This window comes from Felis catus, chromosome C1, assembly GCF_018350175.1.
Source record: "Felis catus isolate Fca126 chromosome C1, F.catus_Fca126_mat1.0, whole genome shotgun sequence".
Lineage (NCBI taxonomy): Eukaryota > Metazoa > Chordata > Mammalia > Carnivora > Felidae > Felis > Felis catus.
In genome coordinates this window covers 151,722,535-151,746,292 of record NC_058375.1, presented here as the reverse complement: position 1 = coordinate 151,746,292, position 23,758 = coordinate 151,722,535, and the positions used below count along the sequence as shown (strand labels likewise).

Below are 23,758 nucleotides of genomic sequence, written 5' to 3'. Positions count from 1 at the left end.
TTTCTTGCCTATTCCCTCCTTGGTCTCCAGCATCTGGTAGTTTCCTGTCTGTCTCTTCCTCTGGATTCCCCTCATCCCCATTCCTGGAGGACCCCACGCCTACTCCTTGTCCAGAAGACTTGACCCTGAGGCGCTTCTGCCAAAATTTAGGTGCACCTGCCTGTTCCAATAATGATGCCTACTGTCTCTGCCACAGAAACTGAGAGCTTGTTCCTTCCTGGCCTTCTACACCCCCAGGGTTGAGGCCTCACTATTGTAGGTCTACCATTCATCCATATAGCTTTCTCCCTGTCTCCCAACTGCAGAGAACATGTTTCAAAAGTCTTTAATGGACCCTTAAAATCCCCTCATTAGGCCTGGCCTTGGAAGGTGGCAACTCGTGAGGGTGGGAAAGAGAAATGCTCACAGTAAAGGACCAGTCCTCTCCAAAGAAATCTCTTCCCCAACCTTCTCACCACTCCCCTTCTCCTCTCCCTGTCTATTCTACATCCTGGATAGAAAGGTCCTGTAACTATTTCCTTTACAGATCTGCATGTGTGGGGTGGGAGGAAGGGGGTCATTCTCATTTTAGGTCCTGATACCTATTAGCATATCACATGACTGAAAACTGAGAAAAGGAGAGTCTTATTCTAATATCGTAGTACACAGATATTAATTCATTTGGTCCCCAGAACAATTCTACGATATAAGGATTATCTTCTTGTACAGTTGAGGAGACTGAGCTGCTGTGACATTTAGGAAATCACGCGAGGTTTACTCAGCAGGTAAAGGATGGAGCCCGAATTCAGATTTAGACAGTCTGATTAGAGGTAGTGCTCTCAAACAGTAGATTATAAACTGTTATCTACAAGTAGTATATACGTGAAAAATTAATGAACACTGAAGTTGCACTTGACAAAGGGAACAGATTGAGAAAATCACTGTGTGTTTTAAATAACTATGTTAGGCTTTTATTGACCTCACCAAATGGTGAGACTTGATGCAACAAAAATTTGAAATATAATCTTTGAAAAACTTAATTGAATTTGTATATAAATATGCTATAATATCTCTCACCTAAAAAATCCAAAATCTGATCACTTCAAAATCTCTAGCTATTACCCCAGGTTTCTGATCACCTCTTTAGTAAAGCACCTCAGAAGACTTTCCTATATGTGTACACTTCTGTTCTTATTCATGCATTCCAAACAGCTTCATAGCCACTAATTTACCAAAATGTCTCTTGAAGAGGTTACCCATGACTCAATCTTTTCTTAGGTCCCATTGAGCCTGCCAGCAAGTTTTGTGTAATTGATCATGCCCTCCTCTTGCAATACTTCCTTTTCTTAGCCCTCAGTGAGCTACACTCTGGATTTTCTTCCGACCTCACTGTCTACTCACCCACAACGTTCTCTGGTTCTTCATCTTCCTTTCTTTGATGCCACAGTCCCCTCATGTTTGGCTCCAACCCCCAACTTCCCTACTTGTTCCCTAGATGACCTCATATGGTCTTTAAATATAACCCATTCCCTAACGACTCTCAAGTTCTTATATCTGGCTTAGACCACTCCGTGAACTGAACTGCAGTATCCTGTTTTCAACTGTCCTCTAGACATCTGCACTTAGATATCTAGTAAGCAACCATAAAGTTAACATACCCAAATCCTATGGATTTACACAACCCCCAGGACCACCTCCTCCCACAGTCTTCCCCATTTTAATAATTGGCACTTCCATTCTTTCCGTGTCTCAACCTCCAGCATTGGACTTGTCTGTGACCCCTCTCATTCTCTCACATGCCATCACACCAGCAAATCATATAAGCCCTACCTTGAAAACATCTCAATCAGGCCCCTTCTCAACAACTTCAGCAATACCACCCTTGCTCTTTAAAAAAAAATAATGTTTGTTTATTTTTGGGAGAGAGACAGACAGACTGTGAGTGGAGGAGGAACAAAGAGAGAGAGAGAAACAGAGGGAGACACAGAATCGAAGGCAGGCTCCAGGCTCTGAGCTGTTAGCACAGAGCCTGGCCCAGGACTTGAACCCACGAACTGTGAGATCATGACCTGAGCTGAAGTCAGACACTTAACCAACTGAACGACCCAGGTGCACCTAGTCCAAACCACTCTTATTGCTTGCCAGTACTATTGTGATGTTTTCCTCCTGGCCTCCCAAGCTATTTTTCACATAGAAGTCAGAGAAGTACTTTTTAAAAAAATTTCATTTAAACCCAAGTTAGTTAACACATAGTGTAATAATAGTTTCAGGAGTAGAATTTAGTGATTCATCAGTTACATATAACACCCAGTGCTCATCCCAACAAGTGCCCTCCTCAATGCCCATCACCCATTTAGCCCAGCCCCCAACTCATCACCGCTTCAGCAACTCTCAGTTTGTTCTCTGTATTTAAGAGTCTCTTATGGTTTACCTCCCTCTCTCTTTTTATCTTATTTTTCCTTCCCAGCCCTTATGTTCATCTGTTGTGTTTCTTAAATTCCACATGTGAGTGAAGTCATATGATATTTGTCTTTCTCTGACTTACTTGCTTAGCATAATACTCTCTAGTTCCATCCACATTGTTGCAAATGGCAAGATTTCATTCTTTCTGATCTGTGAGTAATATTCCATTATACACACACACACACACACACACACACACACACACACACCCCACATCTCCTTTATCCATTCATCAGTCAATGAACATTTGGGCTCTTTCCCTAATATGTTATTGTTGATAGTGCTGCTATTAACATTGGGTGCATGTGCCCCTTCGAATCAGCATTTTTGTATCCTTTGGATAAATACCTATTAGTGCAATTGCTGAGTAGTAGGGTAGCTCTATCTTTAATTTTTTGAGGAACCTCCATACTCTTCTCCAGAGGGGCTGTACCAGTCTGCATTCCCACCAACAGTGCAAAAGTGTCTCTCTTTCTACACACCTTTGCTAACATCTGTTGTTTCCTGAGTTGTTAATTTTAGCCACTCTGACAGGTGTGAGGTGGTATTTCATTGTGGTTTTGGTTTGTATTTCCCTGATGATGAGTGATGTTGAACATCTTTTCATGTGTCTGTTAGCCTTCTGGGTGTCTTCTTTGGAAAAATGTCTTGTTCAGGTCTTTTGGAGAGGGGTACTTTTTTTTAATGTTTATTTATTTTTGAGAGAGAGAGAGACCGCATGCATGTGCATGAGTGAGGGAGGGGCAGAGAGAGAGGGAGACAGAGGATCCAAGCAGGCTCTATCAGTGGAGAGCCTGACGTGGGGCCTGAGCCCTAGAACTCTGAGATCATGACCTGAGCCGAAATAGGACGCTTAACCGGCTGAGCCACTCAGGCGCCCTGGAAGGGGTACACTTAAATCAAGTCATGTCAACCTCTGCACAAAACCTTCCAATGCCTTCTTGTCTAACTCAGGAAAATTCCAAATCCATCCACACATGGTGTGGCTCCCTACTTCTTCTTCAACTTTATCTGCTTTCTAACTCCAACCCTACAACCAACATACCGCCCTAGCCATACTGGCATCCACATTGTTCCTTGAGCTTACAACCCTGCTTCTACCTAAAGCCTTTTACACTTGCAGCTTTCTCTGCCAGCTGAGCTCTGTACGTGGAGCCACATAGCCAACTCCATCACTTAGCCTATATATCTTTTGATCTCATGGCTTCACCTGTATGTCATTTCAAAGGAAATGCATTCCCTTCCGATCTATCACCTTATTCTGCTTTCTCTTCCTTCATTGTACTTATTTTTACTTGATATATTAGATATCTCTGTATTTGTTTATTGTGTTGATATAAATTCTGTAGAAGTAGAACCTTTGTTTTTATCATTCCCGTCTTTTTCATCATGGTCTGAGAATTCAGAATAGGGTTTGACCCAATGTTAGGTGCTCAATAAACATTTGTTGATTTTAGGGGACACAAGGATGCCCTGTGAATACAAACGGTAGAATAAAACATCTTTAGAGCAGTTCAAAGGAAGGAGTTCTGGTCACTATTTTAAAATGTGAAAGCAAGGAGTAGGCCAACAATTTTATTAACAAAAGAAAAATTATTCAGATTACTCTGAGTCAGCTTGCTCTGTGGCTACCGTTAAAAATTAACACTCGAGCCATTTTATTTTAAGGAGCGTTATTCCTCCTAAGCGGCCCTCCCGGTTTTGAGAATGTTTTTAGTCAGGAGACAAAATGTGGAAATGAATCTGGGTTTAACTAATATTTGTATAATTGCATGTATAATTGTAAAATTATTGGATAATCTTATTGTAAATAAGCTTCTTAACAAACATTATTAATTCCGTTTGAATACTGATTCATTTTAACAAGGTCTCAGCTTTTTATTTCTAGATTTGTTTAGTTCTCTTATTTACATATTATTGAATGTGTCTGGTTTTTTTTAATTAATTGCTAGATCAGTGTTTGCTGACTGATATTTCCATTTCTCTTGCTCCCAATGTTGCATTCAAGAAAAATATTTAGGAGTGCCCAGTAATGCCTTATTAAAATAATGTTACTTTACAAAAGTAATACCTTGACAGAACTTGGAGTTTGCGGAATGATGCAAGCTAAAATGTTTTTGCTTTACAAAATGTATTTGGCTCTCCTTCTCTTCTAAAGTCCATGTATCTCCTTTCAATAATCTGCTTTCCAGGAGGCTATGCAAGATTGATGGAGACATTAAATCCAAAAACTAAAAGAGAAAAAAAAATGTGAATTTTCAGTTGACTTTAGAGGAGATATATTGCTTAATAGAAACACGCAGGAAACAATGCTAGTGGGCAGTAAATCCCAGATTAATTACATATTTTCAATATGCTTTGGAGCCAATGCGTATAACTGAACTTTTTTATAAAGCACTATAATTTTATGATTTTTAGCACTAGCCAGTAAATTTACAAGCATTAGTATTGCAATACGTGATTTTGCCCCTATTACCAAAAGCAAAATTACTGTGCTCTATTACAAGCCTATTAAATCTCTGTTCCCACATCTTTTATTTATTGATTTCTTAAAAATCTGTGCTTTGTGTTTTGTTGTGCAATCAGCAATATAAATATACTTCAATTGTTGAAAGATTTTAAACTGCTAAGTAACAAATCTATGAATTCACAATGATACTCTACATGATCTAGGAAATGTCATTTTAAGTGGTAATATCAATATGTGTTTTGATTCATTAGCAGAATACACAATGGCTATTTCTAGTATCTTCTCAGTCTGTTTAGCCAGTTTGTATTCTGATGCCTGGCCTGAAGCAATTCTATTTTTAGTTCTAGTGCAACAGTCTTAAATTACTTATTTTCTGTTTACTAAAGTCATCCCGTTTGTTACCATGGAAACTATGACAAGTGCTCTAGCTAACTATTTTATTAAATGAATTGAAGACACAGCTGAAGACTGTGAAGGTGCAGCACGTCATTCTTAAAACACATTTTTCAACATCTGTAAAACCATGGCCATATTTACAGAAAATATAAAATTAATTGTAAATAAGTTCTCCTACATTTCAAATCTGGGAGACTACTGACATATAAATATCTGAATCATAACTAACACATAGGCATCCCCAACTTACAAAGAGTCTGTGTTCTGAGAGTGTTTTTGAAAATCAGTTCCTTGGAAATTAGAACATGTTTGCCAATAGAAACAATTTCATAAACAATAATTAGATCTCCAGGCCCACCCTCAAAATCTCTTCCACCTGTGATGTCTCAATCGATAGCAGTATTAGCAATAGCCTTTGTTCTCGGCTCTGGCGGTAGGAGCCATGTTGCAGGGATGAGGATGAGAAGAAAGGAAAGGGTTTTATCATACTTATTTTGTTGTTGATTGCTCATGCATAGGGCATCATTTTGGAATACGAGCATCCACTGGGCTTCATGGATGTTGGTATTCCAACTACATTCTCCTGTTACTTGCCAATGCCCCTGACCTCAGACTCTTGGTGTCTCACTTTCTCACATCTCCCTCTGAAGCCAGATCCCTCTTGCTCCCAACCTGCTTCTGCCTCTACACTAAATTATCATTCTCAAGATTCAAGATGGTCCCAGCCAGTTGTTACAAAACAAACAAACAAACAAACAAGTCAAAAAAACATTCTATTACCTGATTGAGAACTCTTCCTGAAGCTTTGTATTTAAAAAATACAATACTTTTGAACCCAAACAAATCCCTAACCTGAGGTTTCCATCACCATGACTAAAAAAAGAAATATACAGAGGGTAAAGATGTGAGCAAGCTGCTTGAAGAAAATACTTGGTTCTAGAAGTCAGGTTCAAGAAGTCAGTCAGAAGTCAACTAATTTAAAAGAAATCAACTTCTTGACAGTGTTCTCTAAATCTTGGATCTTGGATTTTCTGTTTGAGGATGAGTGGCAGTGGTTAATTGTAAATTGATTCATCCCTTTGCTCATCTCATGTTCAGAAGATTCTAATAAAAGGTGTATTAGCCCCATAAGTGCTTTAAAAAGAATATCATATTTTTGGTTGAAGGAATCAAATTAGTACAATAAAATATACAAAATTTTGATCACATTTTCTAACAGATTACAAGCCAAACCATTATAATTTGGGCATTGTGAATTTTGCAGAAAAAAAGAAAAGAATTATCGGAACATATTTAAGACACAGTCAATAACTTACTATTTTATATCCTGGCAATTAAAAGAGAAAAAAGGAATAATTTGCTTAACACTAAAATCAAGATGTCATAATAAGAGTTGTCTTCATTATTTACACAGCTGTTTTATATAGCTTCAGAATTAATCAAAATATATGAGAAGGCTAAGAGTTTTTCTAAAAAGTTAAAGAATATACTTTTTGTTCCTTATATTATTATAGTGGTGTGTGTGAGAACAAATGGGATTTGATATTCTATTTTTCCATAATGTAGCACCTGAATTTGCCTGTAAAGTCTATGGCAAAATTTGTGGATTTTTATGTACATATATGTGAAATGAAATATGAAATAAAAGTCTAATTATTTTGTTAAATTTCAGTGATCGTTTACAATAGAAAATTCTAAGGGGTTATTAGAATTTTAATATTACTAACACTTCAAAATGAAGGCATACTTTTGACCTAACATTCATTTTTCATCTCCTTAGGGTCCACTTTCATTTGTAACACTCACATAATTCCAGTGAAAAACCAAGAGGGCGTGGCTATGATGTTCATCATTAATTTTGAATATGTGACAGATGAGGAAAACGCTGGCTCCCCAGAGAGGGTAAACCCAATATTACCAGTCAAAACTGTAAACCGTAAGTAAAAGGCAACATGCACGTAATGCTGTTGATATTCTGCTACTGTAGTAATTTTAATACATTCTTCATTTTGAGTCAGTTCTCAAAATATGTTTCCATTTTAGGTAAAATAAATTTATATTAAACAAAGTCATAGCTGCTGTTACTCTTTGGTGCCTTATAGAATTGATCAATAGCTTTCAAAGCCATTTGACTTGGTTATACCATTGTTAATTCAACTAGTCCCCTAGTGATGGTTGTTTCTACGTTTTGATCATTACAAATAATGCCAGAATGAATTGTGAACACGCATGTATATTTTTGGAAAACTATCTTCAGGGTAAGAGTCTATAAGTCGGATTCCTAGGTCAAAGGGTAAATGCATATGTAATTTTTTAAGATACAACTAAACTCCCCTTCCTATGGTTTGAACCATTTTATACTACCACCAGCAATTTATTAGATCTTTTCTCTAAAGCCATGCTAACAGAGGGAGTCAGTCTTCTCGATATTTATCATTATGATAGGTGAGAAGTAGTACCTCAATTAGTTTTAGTTTACATTTCTCTTATTACGAATGAGGTTCATATATTTAAGCACTATAGATATTTCTTTTTCTGCCAGCTATCCATTTTTTATATACATTTTTTGTCTTTTTCTTTCAAATTGTAAAATAAGCGGCAAATCTCTTCCCCAGCAAATATTTTTTTAAGTTTTCCTAATTTGTGTCATGCAATGGTTTTGTTGCTGTTGTTTGTTTGTTTGTTTGTTTGTTTGTTTAAATGTAGCTAAATGAATGAACCTTTTCCTTTGCTGATTCTGAATTTTTGAGCCATTTTTAGAAGTTTTCACCATCCCAAGGTTGTAAAAAAATCTTTTTCTAGAACTTGTATGGTTTGTTGTTTTTTTTTTAGTATCTCTGATATATTTTGTTTTTCGTGGCTTATAGTGCAAGATATAAATTTAATTTATCATTTTAGCAATGGCTCTCCAGTTGTTTCAACATCAGTTATTAGAAAGTCTATCTTTTCAGCAATGATTTGAGATGCCACCTTTATCACACACTAAACTTCCTTTATCTGCTTGAGTATATTTCTGGACTTTGTCTTCGGTGTTGTTGGCTTATTTATCATTCAGAATCATATTGTTTTAAATATACAGTTGATCTCTGATATGACATGCTTCCCTTGAATTTAATTTTCAGGAGTTTGGGGTTATTTCTTGCTAAAAATTTTATATGAACTTTAATTTTTTTAATGTTTATTTATTTTTGAGAGAGACAGAGACAGAATGCACGAGGGTTAGGGGCAGAGAGAGAGGGAGACACAAAATCCAAAGCCGGCTCCAGGCTCCTAGCTGTCAACACAGAGCCCACGTGGGGCTCGAACTCAAGAGCTGTGAGATCATGACCTGAGCCGAAGTCCGGCACTCAACGAACTGAGCCCACCGGGCGCCCCATTTTTAAAAAAAAATTTTTTTCAATATGAACTTTGGAAGCAACTTGTTCAGATATGGAAAAAATTCTTTGGGTTTTTAATTGGATTCTCATTACTTTTATAAATTAATTTGAGGAATGTTAACATCTTTATGATGTTGAGTCATTTTATACAAGAATATTATATGTATTTTCATCTTTAAGTCTAATTTTTGTGTCTTTCAGAAGTGTTTAAAATTTTTTCTTACACTGTAGTTTGCTGCTTGGCATTTAACTTTTTCTTATTGCTGTTATTATAAATAGGATCTTCTCTTTCATTGTATCTTCTGATTATTTCTGAGGCTAATGATTTTTTTTCTTAGAATGTTAGTTTTATATCCTCCTATCTTAGTGAAATTTCTTAGTTTGCAGTGGTTTTTACATTGACTCTTATGAATGTTTCAAGTGTCTATCATATCAAATAGAGACTGTTTCACATTTTCTTTTCCAATTCTTATACATCTAATAGTTTTCTCTTGTTTAATTGTGCTAGCTATTAATTCCAGCATATTATGAAAAAGTCATTGATGGTAAACATCATACCTTGTTCCTGATTTTTGTGTAAATGCCAAGTGTTTTTATTCATTCAAATGACAGTATTTGGTTTGAGTTGTATGTGTCTTATACTTGCAGAGTTTTTCATTAACTTATATTTATTAAGAATGGGTGTTGAAATTTGTAAATTTCCTTTTCAGCATCTGTTGAAATGAGTGTGCTATTCTTTTTCTTTATTTTTATGGTAAATTTTATTAATGGAGTTACTAACATCGAACTATTCGTGCATCTCTGAAAGGAGTCACTATTGACCATGATGTATTTATTTTGTATTATGCAGTTGGCCTCTCTTTATCTAAAATTAATTTACGATCTTTACATTAGTATTCTTTAGGGAGACTGACCTGAAATTTGTGTGTATGTCTATATGCACTTTCATCAGGTATTGGTATCAATCTATAATTCCTTCAGAAAATAATCTGGAGATTATTTTCTATGTTCTGTGCTACAGAACCATCAAATAATTTGGAGATTATCTGAACTTTCAAAGTTAAGTATGATTTCCTTGTGAAATCCTCTAGGTCTGATACTACTTTATGGAGCAGCTTTTTGACAAATTTTCTTTTTTTTTTTTTTTTTCTCCAGAGATTGGATTATTCCAGTCATCCATCTCAACTAGTATCAGTTTTACTAAATGTTATTTCTCAAGAATTTTATGTAGATTTAAAAAATTTATTTTAATACAATTATGCAAAGTTGTCTTTTATTACTTTTCAAAGATTTCTTCAGTTTTATTTTCTTGTTTATATATTTAAACCATCTTCTAGTCTTTCTTTGTTTTAGTTGTGCTTTTTTTATACGTTGTGGAGTGAAGTTTTCTTTTGTTTCTTATAAGAAAAAAATAATACTTGTCTTTTAATTTTTAATTATAATAGGTACTTATATTTACTGATATAACTTTTTTCTTAGTACTAGTATAGTCTATGTTAAATATACTCTCTTTTTGGGGCGCCTGGGTGGCTCAGTCAGTTAAGTGGACGACTTCGTCCCGGGTCATGATCTCGCGGTCCGTGAGTTCGAGCCCCGTGTCAGGCTCTGTGCTGACAGCTCAGAGCCTGGAGCCTGTTTCAGATTCTGTATCTCCCTCTCTCTCTGCCCCTCCCCTGTTCATGCTTTGCCTCTCTCTGTCTCAAAAATAAATAAACGTTAAAAATTTTTTTTAAAAATTTTAAAAATATATACTCTCTTTTTAAATGTTTATTTATTGGGGCGCCTGGGTGGCGCAGTCGGTTAAGCATCCGACTTCAGCCAGGTCACGATCTTGCGGTCCGTGAGTTCGAGCCCCGCGTCGGGCTCTGGGCTGATGGCTCAGAGCCTGGAGCCTGTTTCCGATTCTGTGTCTTCCTCTCTCTCTGCCCCTCCCCCATTCATGCTCTGTCTCTCTCTGTCCCAAAAATAAATAAACGTTGAAAAAAAAATTTAAATGTTCATTTATTTATTTATTTTGAGAGAGAGAGAGAGCGAGAGTGCATGTGAGAGGGGGAGGGGCAGAGAGAGAGAGAGAGAGAGACAGAGAATCCCAAGCCAACTCCCTGCTGTCAACGCAGAGCCCACTGTGGGCCTCAAACTCTTGAACTGTGAGATATGACCGGAGCCGAAATCAAGAGTCAATAGCTTAACCAACTGAGCCACCCAGGCACCACTTAAATGTACTCTCTTGAGACATTTCATTATGTTATGTTTTCTTTGGTTTTTTTTTTTTTAACTCCAATGTGTGTTTTTGGTTTGTTTTATCTTGTTTTTGCTTTTGTTTTTATATTTGAGAATATTTGTATTTTTAATTTTATGTAATGTCCTTAATCTCTCCTCCTTTCCCTCAGACACTGTATTTTGATTCCTTACTATGAGCAAGAATAAAATTAGCCTGTAACTCTTTTCCTTCCCTTTCCACCATGTAATTTTAGTTAATAATATTATCTGTTCTAATTCTTATCTTTGCACTCCAAAGAATGGGCTTCTACCATTCAGTTTGTCAATTTAAATTATATTATTTTCTTCCCAACTTTTACCAACAAGGTACTCAGTGAACTTTTTCTACGTTTTCTTCTCCTCTCATTTTGTTTTGTTGCAGTATTTCTAGCTGGTCAGAGGCCATAATGTTTACATACTTCTCACATTTTTTTTTAAATTTTTTAAAATTTTTTTAACGTTTATTTATTTTTGAGACAGAGAGAGGCAGAGCACGATCAGGGGAGAGGCAGAGAGAGAGAAAGAGACACAGAATCTGAAACAGGCTCCAGGCTCCGAGCTGTCAGCACAGAGCCCCACGCGGGGCTCGAAATCACAGACCATGAGATCATGACCTGAGCCGAAGTCGGACGCTTAACCAACCGAGCCACCCAGCTGCCCCCTCACTTTTTTTTTTTTTTTTGGCTTTAAATTTCTAGTGAAATATATTCAGTGCTCACCACTAGTCTTCCTCCCTCTGCCCCCCACCAAGAAGCAGTGTTTTTCCAAAACTGCTAATTGAGGTCTTGTGCACTTTTCAAGTTACTTTTTATCGTCTATCTAGTAACCAGTCTTTTGACCATTCAGGTCACAGACCTGCTCTCAGTATTTCTTACAGAGTGCAGAGTCCTCCTCCTTATCTGTGGGTTAACCGTATTTGATATGTGTTTTCCGTCACCCCAAGGAGACCTTTGTACTCCCCTTTTCTTCACTAAGCTTCTGCTGAACTCCATTGCAGTGTGCTTTCTGGAACCAATTCTGCCACTCTTAGGAATTTATTTGCCTGCTTATATGTAAATTAAAGTGTGCAATGTCTCTGTCTCTAATTACTCTTTAGGCATAGTTTATGGATACTTTTATTTGTCTCATTAATTGGTCTCTACTGTGTGTAGGAAGATCCGTGAGGACATCGAAATTTAGGGATCTGTTATTGTCTGTAGGGAGCTAGGCCTTGTCAAAAAACTTTAATATTTTAACAAAGAAATTGTTATTCTATACATAAATTCAGACAGCAAGCTAAAACTAAAATAAAAAACACAGTTTCAAAAGCCTATATTGTAAACCTAAGTATAATACTAAATCAAATCTATACCAGCTGAGAAGTTTTGATAGTATCAGGTACTTCCTTAGGTATGTCCAGATGCTAGTACAGTGTTATATTAAAGAAATAATGGGAGAAATATATTAATGTAAAATGATTCCAATATACTAAATATCTTACTCTGAACAATATCACACTCGGGGGGGAAACTTTTTATCAAAATCACCTATGTGTCAGTCTCCCTGGTGACATATTTAAAAACAAAATTGAGGTACTTGAAAAAAAAATATTGTAATACTAAAGTCTTGTTCCTTTAAGTTGATGACCATTTTTATTTCTTTATATCTCCCACTAATCAATTCAGTCATTACTGAATGATTCCTGAGAGTATACTTTAGGTAATGTCAGCCTGTATTTTGGTCATGAATGTCAATAAAATCTGTTGTTTTGGGGATGCCTGATGTTTTTCTTCATCATCATCACAAATTCTTCATTTTTCCCATAGAACAGTTATCTTGCATGGTCCATTAATTTGAATGGAAGTGAAAAAGGGAGTGGTGTATCAGCAGCATAGCAAAAAAGGGGATTTTTTTAAAAATAAAGTATTCATGGGACGCCTGGGTGTCTCAGTCGGTTGAGCGTCCGACTTCAGCTCAGGTCATGATCTTACAGCTCGTGGGTTTGAGCCCCGCATCCGGCTCTGTTCTGACAGCTCGGAGCCTGGAGCCTGCTTCAGATTCTGTGTTTCCCTCTCTCTTTGCCCCTAACCCACTCGCATTCTGTCTCTGTGTCTCTTAAAAATAAACATTAAAAAAAATTAAAAAAAAAAAAATAGGGGCGCCTGGGTGGCGCAGTCGGTTAAGCGTCCGACTTCAGCCAGGTCACGATCTCGCGGTCCGTGAGTTCGAGCCCCGCGTCGGGCTCTGGGCTGATGGCTCAGAGCCTGGAGCCTGTTTCCAATTCTGTGTCTCCCTCTCTGCCCCTCCCCTCCCCTGTTCATGCTCTGTCTCTCTCTGTCCCAAAAATAAATAAAAAACATGGAAAAAAAAAATTTAAAAAAAAAAAAAATAAAGTATTCATGTCAAACTGAAATACAAATGGAGAATTGAAAGTTGGATTCCTTGAATAGAAGATAATCTATACGGTAGCCTCTCAGGATCTAATAATACATAATCTATGCAATTTTACACTATGATTAAAATAGCACCTCATGTATAAGCCATAGCAAATTCAGTAGAGGTTGGTTGTTAGTTTGTGAATATGAGTGGTTTCCCTACACTGCAGGTCATATACAGAGTCATTGGAGAAAGCATAAATATGCACATAAAATTGTTTCCAGAGCATTACAAAGGCCCATTGTTTACAACCAGTATATTGGCTTTGATTATACTCTTCTGTCATGTTATGCTGAGGAATTTCCTTTACTTGATGATAATTTTTGAAGAGTTTGATAAATCAAGCAGAAAATTTAGAGAGACAAATTGAACTTGGTAGTTTCTGATACTATCCAGTTTCTACTTTGTATTATTTCTGATCTGGGGGAAAATCCTGCCAATTTTTTTTCTTAAAGTATAATTTTCCTATCCATGTAAAATGCTGATATTGGCTATTTCAAACATTGTTGTTCCAGTGGTGACCACCAAAACAAACAAAAAAAGAAAGAAAAGAAAATCAAATTTTGATACACTTCTTTTTGAAGAAACATATTAACCTTCAAAATGCCTAATTTCTTACCTAAATAAGAAGTATGTACCCACAACTATATGATCAACTAATCTTCAAACACCAGGAAAGAATATCCAATGGAGAAAATACAGTATCTTCAACAAATGATTCTGGGAAAACTAGACAGCAACATGCAGAAGAATGGAACTGGATGTTCTTATGCCATACACAAAAATAAATTCAAAGTGGATGGAAGACATAAATGTGAGACAGAAATTATCATAATTCTAGAGGAGAACACAGGCAGCAACCTCTTTGACCTCAGTTGGACCATCTTCTTACTAGACAAGTCGCTGAAAGCAAGGGAAACAAAAGCAAACATGAACTATTGGGACTTCTTCAAGATAAAAACCTTCAGCACAGCAAAGGAAACAATCAACAAAACTAAAACACAGCCTATGGAATGGGAGAAGATGTTTGCAAGCTACATATCTGATAAAGGGTTGGTATACAAAATCTATAAAGAACTTGTAAGACTCAATACCCAAAAATACTGGGTTATTCAACCCAGTAAAGAAATTGACAGAAGACATGAATAGACACTTTTCCAAAGAAGACATCCAGAAGGCTAATAGACACGTAAAAAGATGCTCAACATCATTCATCATCAGGGAAATACAAATCAAAACCACAAGGAGATACCACCTCACACCTGTCAGAGTGGCTAAAATTAACAACACAAGAAGCAACAGGTGTTGGTGAGGGTGCAAAGAAAGGGGAACCCTCTTGCACTGTTGGTGGGAATGAAAACTGGAGTGCAGCCACTCCAGCCAGTATGGAGGTTCCTCAAGAAACTGAAAATAGAACTACCCTACTATCTAGCAATTGCACTATTAGGTATTTACCCAAAGGATACAAAAATATAGATTCAAAGGGGTACATGCACCTCAATGTTTACAGCAACATTATCAACAGTAGCCAAACTATGAAGAGAGCCCAAATGTACATGGACTGATGAATGGATAAAGAAGATATGGTACATCATATATATATATATATATATATAAGATTATATATATATATATATGGTTATATATATAAGCTTATATATATATATAAGATTATATATATATGGTTATATATATATAAGCATATATATATATATAATGGAATGTTACTCGGCCATCAAAAAAATGAAATCTTGCTATTCGCAATGACATGGATGGAGCTAGAATGTATTATGCTAAATGAAATAAGTCAATCAAAGAAAGGCAAATACCATATTATTTCACTCATATGTGGAATTTAAGAAACAAAACAGAAGAACCTATTGGAAGGAGAGGGATAAAGAAGAGAGGCAAACAAACCACAAGAGACTCTTAATGATATAGAACAAACTGAAGGTTGATGAAGGGATATGGGTGGGAGATGGGCTAGATGGGTGATAGATATTGAGGAGGGCACTTGTTGGGTTGAGCACTAGGTATGGTATGTAAGTGATGAATCACTGAATTCTACTCCTGAAACCAATAATGCACTATATGTTAACGAACTAAATTTAATTTTTCATGTTTAATTATTTTTTTAATATTTAGTTTTTTATTTTGAGAGGAGAGAGAGAGAGGGAGAGAGAATGAGCAGGGGAGGGGCAGAGAGAGAGGGAGAGAGAGAATTCCAAGCAGGCTCCATGCTGACCGTGGAGCCCAATACAGGGCTCTCTCATGACTGTGAGATCATGACCCGAGCCAAAATCAAGAGTTGGATGCTAAACTGACTGAGCCACCCAGGTGCCCCAAACAACTAAAATTTAAATAAGTAAAAAAAGAAGCACTTAAGTGTGTGGGTGGGAGTGTATGCCCCTGAGTGTTGGGATTTAAATGAGAGTAATACAGAAAAAGCTACTGTTTGTTTAAGAAGATGTGGGTTTCTATAAATTTAATTGCCTCTCCTGAAGCGACGACAAAATAAAGGAAAACCTGTGAAGTGACAACACAAGAAATGCAAGTGAGAAGAATGAAGTCTTAAATAGAGAAGCAATAGGAAAGAAGGTAAATGCACAATAGAAAAGATGTATCATAAAAAGGGACTATGATCAATAGGACTGAGAAAATTCTGGAAACCTAGAGACTTGTTTTGCATCAGATGAAGTTGTGAATCATTTCTCAATTCAAATGCCTAATTTCTGGATAAGGAACCCTATCCAACTAAAGTGAGCAGCTTTCTATGGGAAAAACTAATTTTTCACAGGTTAAAGGTATAGAACCAGCCACAGATAAACGACTTATTTACCCTGGAATGGAGCAAGTACAGGAGAGAGTACTATACTGAAAAGTCTACCAAACTGATAAACACTGCATCATTGAGTCAATTAGTTGCCACATAAAAAGTATAAATTCCAAATAAAATATACAACTAAGTCTTTTCTCACTGATGGTTTCTGGAAAAGCTCTAAAATCTGAAAAATGGAAATGATACCAAATGGAAGAGAAGATTGTACTTTCCCTACCAACTAAAAGGGGGCCACATCTAAAGGAACTAATGGAATGGGGCAAAGGTGTTCTTTTTTTCTGTTCTTAATATCTGGTCCTGTGAAATATTTGCATGATGTAGAGGATAACCAAATTATGTGTTTTTGGTAACACTATTAATTTCAAAGTTAATAGTCATCAAATAAGAGACTTTCACTTTATTATTTTAACTAAAATATATCAACATTTCATTTTAAATTACTTACAAGTATATTTGAGCTTTATATGTTGAGTTCTATTTTATAGCAGGAGTCTAGGATCACCAGTCTGACACACAAATGCACACACACACACACACACACACACACACACACACACACTTTAATTTGTTAAAAAGATTTTCAAGGGAGTTAGGGCAACCTGAATTAAACAAAAAAGTCTTAATTAACATTATACATCCAAACAGAGAACAGATGCATTCTATGTTTTTATCTTATTTTAAAACCAAAGATTCACTTTGAGCCACTATGAAAACTGATCTTAAGCTCAGTTTTGGGGGGATATGCCCCCAGGTAAACTTTAACTAATAACATTTTCACTCCTTTTATCAATTTAAAATAGTTTCTGTTTAAATTTAAATCTATTTAATTTACTCTTACCATCACTATCACAAATCTCTGAAGTGTTCTCATTTTACTAAACTTTAAATATTTCCCAACAAGAAAACAGGCCCACATTGTTTCATTTACTTGCAGAAAAATGATGAACTTTGTCATTTTTAATTTAAAAATGATTATACTGCAAGTCAAAACTGTACATGTGATCTTAATTTTTTTTTCAGATCTTTGAACTTTTTCCTTTGGCAAGTATTTTAAACTTTCATCTGGCTTCTAGTCACTCTTAACCTTAAATCACTCATTTGGCCCCACAAATAAACTCACTTCCCACACCTCAGAGCAAGGAGAAGGGTGCAGGCAGGAACTCCTTTAACAAGCCCACTCTCAACAAAAATGTCCCAATAATGTTAACTGAGGCTTAGATTCCACTTGCAACCCATTCTCTCTTCCATTCCTTCAAAACCTGTCCTCACCAATCCCACCCGCCGCTCCCGATATTTTCACTGGCTCTTTCCCTTTGGCTCGCACCCACGCTGCTGAAAATAGCCTGTACTTCAACAGACACATTGATTATATCTCATAATATTTTCTCAAACTTTTAATTAGTTAAGTTTGTTGCCAACATTTAAAAACTGGAATATGACATCTAAAATGAAGATCTCTGGCTTATTTTGGAAAACACAAGTATTTGACTACGTGTTTGCAATAGGCTGAAACTGAATACTGGCCACACCTTTTGATGGGGCCTGCATTCTCCAGTTTGCGATAGTCCTCAGCTGTCTTTATTGTTTGTTTTTATCTGGCTTTCTTCATTTATGTTGTCTCTTCCAAGCTTTCAGACTTCCCATACTTCCTCATTTGCTTCTCTTATTTCCTTCGTTTCTCTGCTCACTGTAATTGAACTCTCTATGTTGTGCTCTCTATGTTACCCTCTAGGTTGAATGTACCTTATTAAATCTGATTCTCTTCTCTCTTGTTTTATGTTCCATGACACCATACTCCTTTGTTTCTTTTGATCTCTGTGGCAGCCAATTTCATACCATTTTCTTATTCATCTTACTCTACTCATAAATGCTGTTTGTTTATCTCCCAATAGCTACTCTTAGCATTCTTCTCCTTAGTCATCTTCTCTATATACCCTGGATGGGCAAACTTATCCATGACCTACAGGGTAAAGACTCCCTCACAAATCAGTATCTCCAGCCCATACCTTTCTCTGGACTTTCCTTACCACTTAGAACATCATGTATCCAACTGTCCATTGGGCATCTCCTTTGGAAGACTTTTAAATTTCTATAGATTTAGCATTTCAAGTTAAGACTTGTCTTTCCATCTCCAGTTACCATCCATCCATTCCATCAAAAACTCTTGCTCTTCATACATCCCAAACAGTGTCATCCAAGCCACCACAGCTGGAAACATGGGGATTATGCTAATCTTTTATTTATTTATTTTTTTTTTATTTAAATTTTTTTTTTCAAAGGATTATGCTAATCTTTAATCATCTCTTCTCCCAACGAAAGTGATCAAATGCGGTCAAGTGCACCTTGTGGCTATCTCTTGTACAGCCCACTGTAATTGTCTAGTAGGCCCACAACACATCTTTCTTGGGCTGATGCAGGGTCTCATAACTGGTATCCTTGCCTTCAGCCTCTTTTCTTCAGGATCACATGTCACACTATTTTACATCAAATTATAATACCTATCCTTTAAATGGTTCTTTGTTACTAACAATATAAAACTCCAAAGTCCTGTGTATTATACAAAACACCTGTGGTTTGATCTGTGCTACTTCTTTAGCTTTATATCCTATCCCTTCACCCCATCACATCCCATATTTCAGTGGTGGTTCCTTGAAACATGCTTTATACCACCTTGTTTGTACAACATTGTAGCCCCTCTATTTGAATGCCTTCATCCCTCTAGGGTGCTTGCTCCAAAGAACTCTTCATCTGTCCAGGGTTCCGAACTCACCCAGAAAAATGTACCTGTTCCTGCCTCTGTGACATCATGCCTGCCTTTACTACAACATTGGTCATATTCATTTGCCTACTGGACAAGTAGCATAAAGGACTGAAAAAAGCCATGAATAAAAGTAGAGAGAAGGGTAAGGTCTGTAGAAAACTGGAAAACACCTTCCTTATTTAAAGTGGCCAAGAACCCTTCACCTCTAGTACATAGCAGGGATGTTATTTTCCTTTCCATGCATCCCTAACCTCTTGCAAATAGTAAGTATCGAATACATATTTGTAAAATTAAAAAAAATGAATAAGTTATTTTTATTGAGTAATTTAAGGTGTTTTTTTTTTTAAATTTTCCTACTGAATGGGCATTAGTCAATGATTCCCCAAGGGTAAGTCCATCAGCATCACCCTGCAACATGTTTGAAATGCTAATTCTTGGGCCTTACATCAGAACAACTGATTCAGAGACACAGAAATTTGGCAGTTTATGTTTTAACAAACCCTTCAGGTCATTCTGATACCCGCTAAAATCTGAAAACTACTGGGCTGTGTTAATTAATGTTTACATAAAACTATAAAGATAAATTTTAAGTGAAACTAAATGTAAAAGTATAATAAAGTTAAGTTTTTATAGTCTCTTATTCTTACAGTTCTTTTCAAAAGTGAACTTTTTAATCTAATTTAATCTTATTAAGGTATGACAAAGGAGATTCCATTATCTTTGAAATGATTAAAATCATACTGTCGGAACCAAAGAAGCATTTCCACTTTTGTGCTTATTAAAAGACAAGTTTGAATTACTCTAAAAGCTTTGACAACAGCTTAGTCTATACACACAAAATGCAGCTGGTAATTTAAGCAATTATCTAACTAATTTAAACCACTAAAAATGTATTCGTATGCTTTGGACTCAATATTCTGAATAATTGACACACAAAATATATATTTGCCTGAATAGCTACATTACTCCCTCAAATTTGCATATCAGTTTTCAGACCTCAAGTTAAAGAACAAAGAAATTTTCTATATACTGGTTTCTAAAAGGGTATTCGCAGTGTTTTTACTATTCTCCATTGGAGCTGAAAGTTATTCTTTAATTCAAAGATGAAGAGCTGTAGTAGTAATATAGAGTTTCCCCCTCAGTGAGCATTACTATGGAAACAATCTATTATTCAGATGAATTTAATTAAAGGTTTTACAACGTAACTAATATTTACTATTATCATGGGTTTGCAAGTTTCCTCTTTTCAAAGATTAAATTTGATATAAAAAAGGAACTATGACATGGTTGCTAAAAGAAGTCCAGGAAAATTTCCATCACGGGTTGCAATCAACTTTATATTACATTTCCCCTCTAGGATTTGGGCAAAAGACATATTTCTGACATCAGGAAAATTGCTGGTAGTTGAAAAAAATTATGTTTTATCTCTTTATTAATAATGAATGCTAATGACCGTCTAAATCGACATATCCATGCCAGAAACTCCTCGTGTGCATATCATTTGGAAAATTTTGTTACCTAGCAACATCCAAATCAGGGACAGTTTCTGGTCATACTGCCTTTGGGTAGCTGGTGTCTGTACCATTTGTGTTTGGAATACTCCATCAAGAGAGTCCCTGTCAATGTGATGACTATATGGTGATCCCAGGTCAATTTAGGTTAAGTGTCATTACATTCACACAGTTTGAATGGCTTCTCTAATGGCATTTGGAAAAGGAAGAAATCTGTTGGAGATAAATAAAATAACAGTATTAATAAGACACACGTTGATTTATTCAGTATTTATCACATAGAAACCTTACTAGGTACATATACTACCGATGTGTTTGCTTTCATTTCCAATCCCTCTTCACTGAGATATTTTAACCTTGGGTGGCTAAAAGCAGTCCACCACCTTGTCCCGTTTTCTGCCTTATATCCCGTATCCCAAACCTGTCTTTTCTGCCTCTTGGCTTTCATGATGACCTGGCCAGGTTGGAAGCAGTATGTCTCAGATATCATCAGCATTTGTGAACCTGTTCCAGAAGTTCTTGCTGCTGCTGCAGCTCCCGTAATGGCTCTCGCTGCTACTGCGGCACTAACTTCCCCCACCTCCACACATGTGCGCCATGCGCTACTGGGTCAGGACTTGCCTTGCTTCAAGATTCCAATTTGGTCTCACACTTACTGCCTCATTGTACGTTGCTGCTTTTTCTTGGTATCTCTCACCCTAGGAGTTAGTTTTTCAAGGCATTACTGACCATCTCTGTTCCCTTAAAGGGTCCTACATTTAGCTTCAGCTTTACTAGATCTATGGGCCCCCTGGTGATCTTTTGTTGTCACTAGTATCAGGACTTCATTGGCTGCACTGCCCCATTTGTCACCCGCTAATCAGGTCAGCGCTGAGTTCATACTGAGTGATCCTTTTTCCCAGTCTAACTGCCACCTACTGCCTTCTTTGACAATATTATGGGTTGTTCCAGCAGCCTATGGGCAACATCATATATTCATTACACACTTGGGAGTAGGAAAGATTCATCTTCTTGCAGGGTGCCTCGATGGAAATTTCTGCCTAAAAAGATAAGGCAGATAAGTCAATTATCTTGCCTGTTTCTCCCATCAGATTCAGTCTGTTGCTCTCTCTGACTCAGAGATTAAAGTCATGTCTCTCTGCACATCTGGAACTATTTGGCTGGAGAAAACCTCACGGTGATTTTAAGGCTTCCAATTTAAGTGTCAGGTTGTGACTACCGTGATTTTAGAGAGGTACATCAACAGTACTTCACAAATCCTTATGGCGTGATAATAGCTGATAGTAGGCTTCATTCAGATTATAGTTTTTTTCAGACCCAAATCTGGCTTTCGTTCTTGCTCTGCGCTGTGGGCACGGTGCTACTCAGCCAGACACCTTCCTCAGGCCTGGGACAGCCTTGCAGCTGGGAATATTGGCTGCTGAGTGTGCACAGCTCTGCTCCTCACTGACAACTGTGGTCCAAGGCAGGGAAGTGCCTTGCGCAGGTTATGGACCTTCTCATGGGGTAGCTGTAGCAGGTGACTGGCTGATGCTGGGAGACAAAGACCAATGCCCTGACTTGAATGGGGCATCACTCTGCAGGGCTGTTCTAGATCCGGAGCTCCCTGGAGGGCTGGCTGAAGCTTCCTTTGCATTTGCATGAGAGTTTAACCCAATCCTGTCTTAATCCCTTTTCTCAGGCGTATCTCCTGAGAACACTCCTCATAGAGACCTTTGGTACAAGACGCGTCTCAGGGATCCAACCTCCCGCTACCTATACTCCTTTGTGAGAGGAAAACATCTCTGCTCATCGTCTTCACGACATCCCCCATTTCCCACCCCCACCAAGCATGTCCCTTCCTTACCCTACTATACTCTCTAGTTTCCATGGCTACTTGAACTAAAGTTTCTCTCTACTTTTTAGTCCATAATTCAACTAAGCAGAACCAAGCCAGAGTAAGTTGTTTCTGATAAAATAAGTATATTAAATATATTTAATACATATTTAAGATAGAGAGAATACATATTTAATATATATTCAAGAGGAGAGGGAACATGAAGCAGGTTCCATGCTCAGCACAGAGCCCAAGGTGGGGCTCAACCCCATGACCCTGGGATCAGGAGCAGAAATCAAGAGTCACCAGCTCAACTGACTGAGCCCCCCAGGCACCCCTGGTAAAATTATTAGGTAATCAAAGTTCTAAGAGTTTGCAGCAATGAAGACAAGCTGAACCCAGGAAATGACTGGGAATTGGCAATTGTGAGGAAATTCAATGATTAGCAGTATGTGGAGGACTTTTTGGAAATATTTGCTTTTCTGAGAGAAATGTTATTTCTAATATTCCCAGATTCATTCCTAAATTAGAAAAACTGTTTCCTTCCAAATGCTAGTAGATAAGAACCAACTCCCATTACCACAGGAGATAGGGCAGAAATGTAGCTGTGATCATTATAAATTTGTGGGAACTATGAATAGCATAAATATATAAACAAAGAAACTCAGAACGAAAAGGAATATTAAGAGTCAACTAATCCCAGGCAATCCTAGGGGAGGTTAGAAGAAGGGTTTTGGTTGAGGGAAAGGAACTTTGTTATTCATTTTCAGAGGTCATAAATAAAATTGTGTGTATGCATTTATCTACATTTATTTAGAGGAGAATTATGATTCTCATTAAATACTCAGGTGGGTATTTATGGCCCAAGAAACCACCAAATCTTGGGTAAAACTGAAATTAAATAAAATAAGTGGCTGTTTTATTCTGACTTTACCCTGATTTCCTGTTTGGCCTTGAGCCAAGTGTTTAACATCTTTGCGTATATCGATTGGAGTCATAATTCCAGGCTTTTTTGAAGAGAAAGATAATTGATTAACTGTGTACCTACTTGGGTGAGAAGTTAAAAGCTCTCAGTTAAATATGACACAGGATACATGAAGATGAAGCTTCCAAAATTACATTTAACAGCTTCATAAAAGTGACATGTTCTGTGAAAGACCTTGTAGCAGTCATTCATTCATGCATGTTAGATACTTCTTAGATGAAAATGGTATATTTAAACGAAATCAGGTTTGTGTAAGCAGTTTATTAAAACTTACAATTATTGGGAGAATGTGTAAAAAATGTGTAAAAACTCCTAATCTGTCATTCTTATTTCAGATTTATAAAACATTTAATAGATGAAAGGCCACATAGTACCTATTTTAGTTGTCCAGTTAGAAAGCAGATATGGTAAAATATGGAGACTTAACTTATAAGGGTATTTTTCAGTGTTAAGAACCATGACAGGATTATACTCATCCATGCTTCAT

The 23,758-nt window shown here is 36.8% G+C and overlaps 1 protein-coding gene and 1 long non-coding RNA gene across 10 annotated transcripts in view; one reads left to right on the top strand and one right to left on the bottom strand.

Annotated features, from left to right (window-relative positions):
- Positions 1 to 23,758, top strand: part of KCNH7 (potassium voltage-gated channel subfamily H member 7) — a 646,875-nt gene that overhangs the window by 478,687 nt on the left and 144,430 nt on the right. For all 6 annotated transcript variants that reach the window (XM_045033871.1, XM_023259396.2, XM_023259395.2 and 3 more), the window contains exon 3: positions 7,089 to 7,244. In XM_045033871.1, the coding sequence (XP_044889806.1) occupies positions 7,089 to 7,244 (156 nt within the window). The remainder of the gene's footprint in view (positions 1 to 7,088; positions 7,245 to 23,758) is intronic.
- Positions 1 to 23,758, bottom strand: part of LOC109502712 — a 57,532-nt gene that overhangs the window by 10,457 nt on the left and 23,317 nt on the right. For all 4 annotated transcript variants that reach the window (XR_006583257.1, XR_006583259.1, XR_002744818.2 and 1 more), the window contains 2 exons: positions 20,478 to 20,683; positions 4,514 to 4,673 (listed from right to left, as the gene is read on the bottom strand). This is a non-coding gene — a long non-coding RNA (uncharacterized LOC109502712). The remainder of the gene's footprint in view (positions 1 to 4,513; positions 4,674 to 20,477; positions 20,684 to 23,758) is intronic.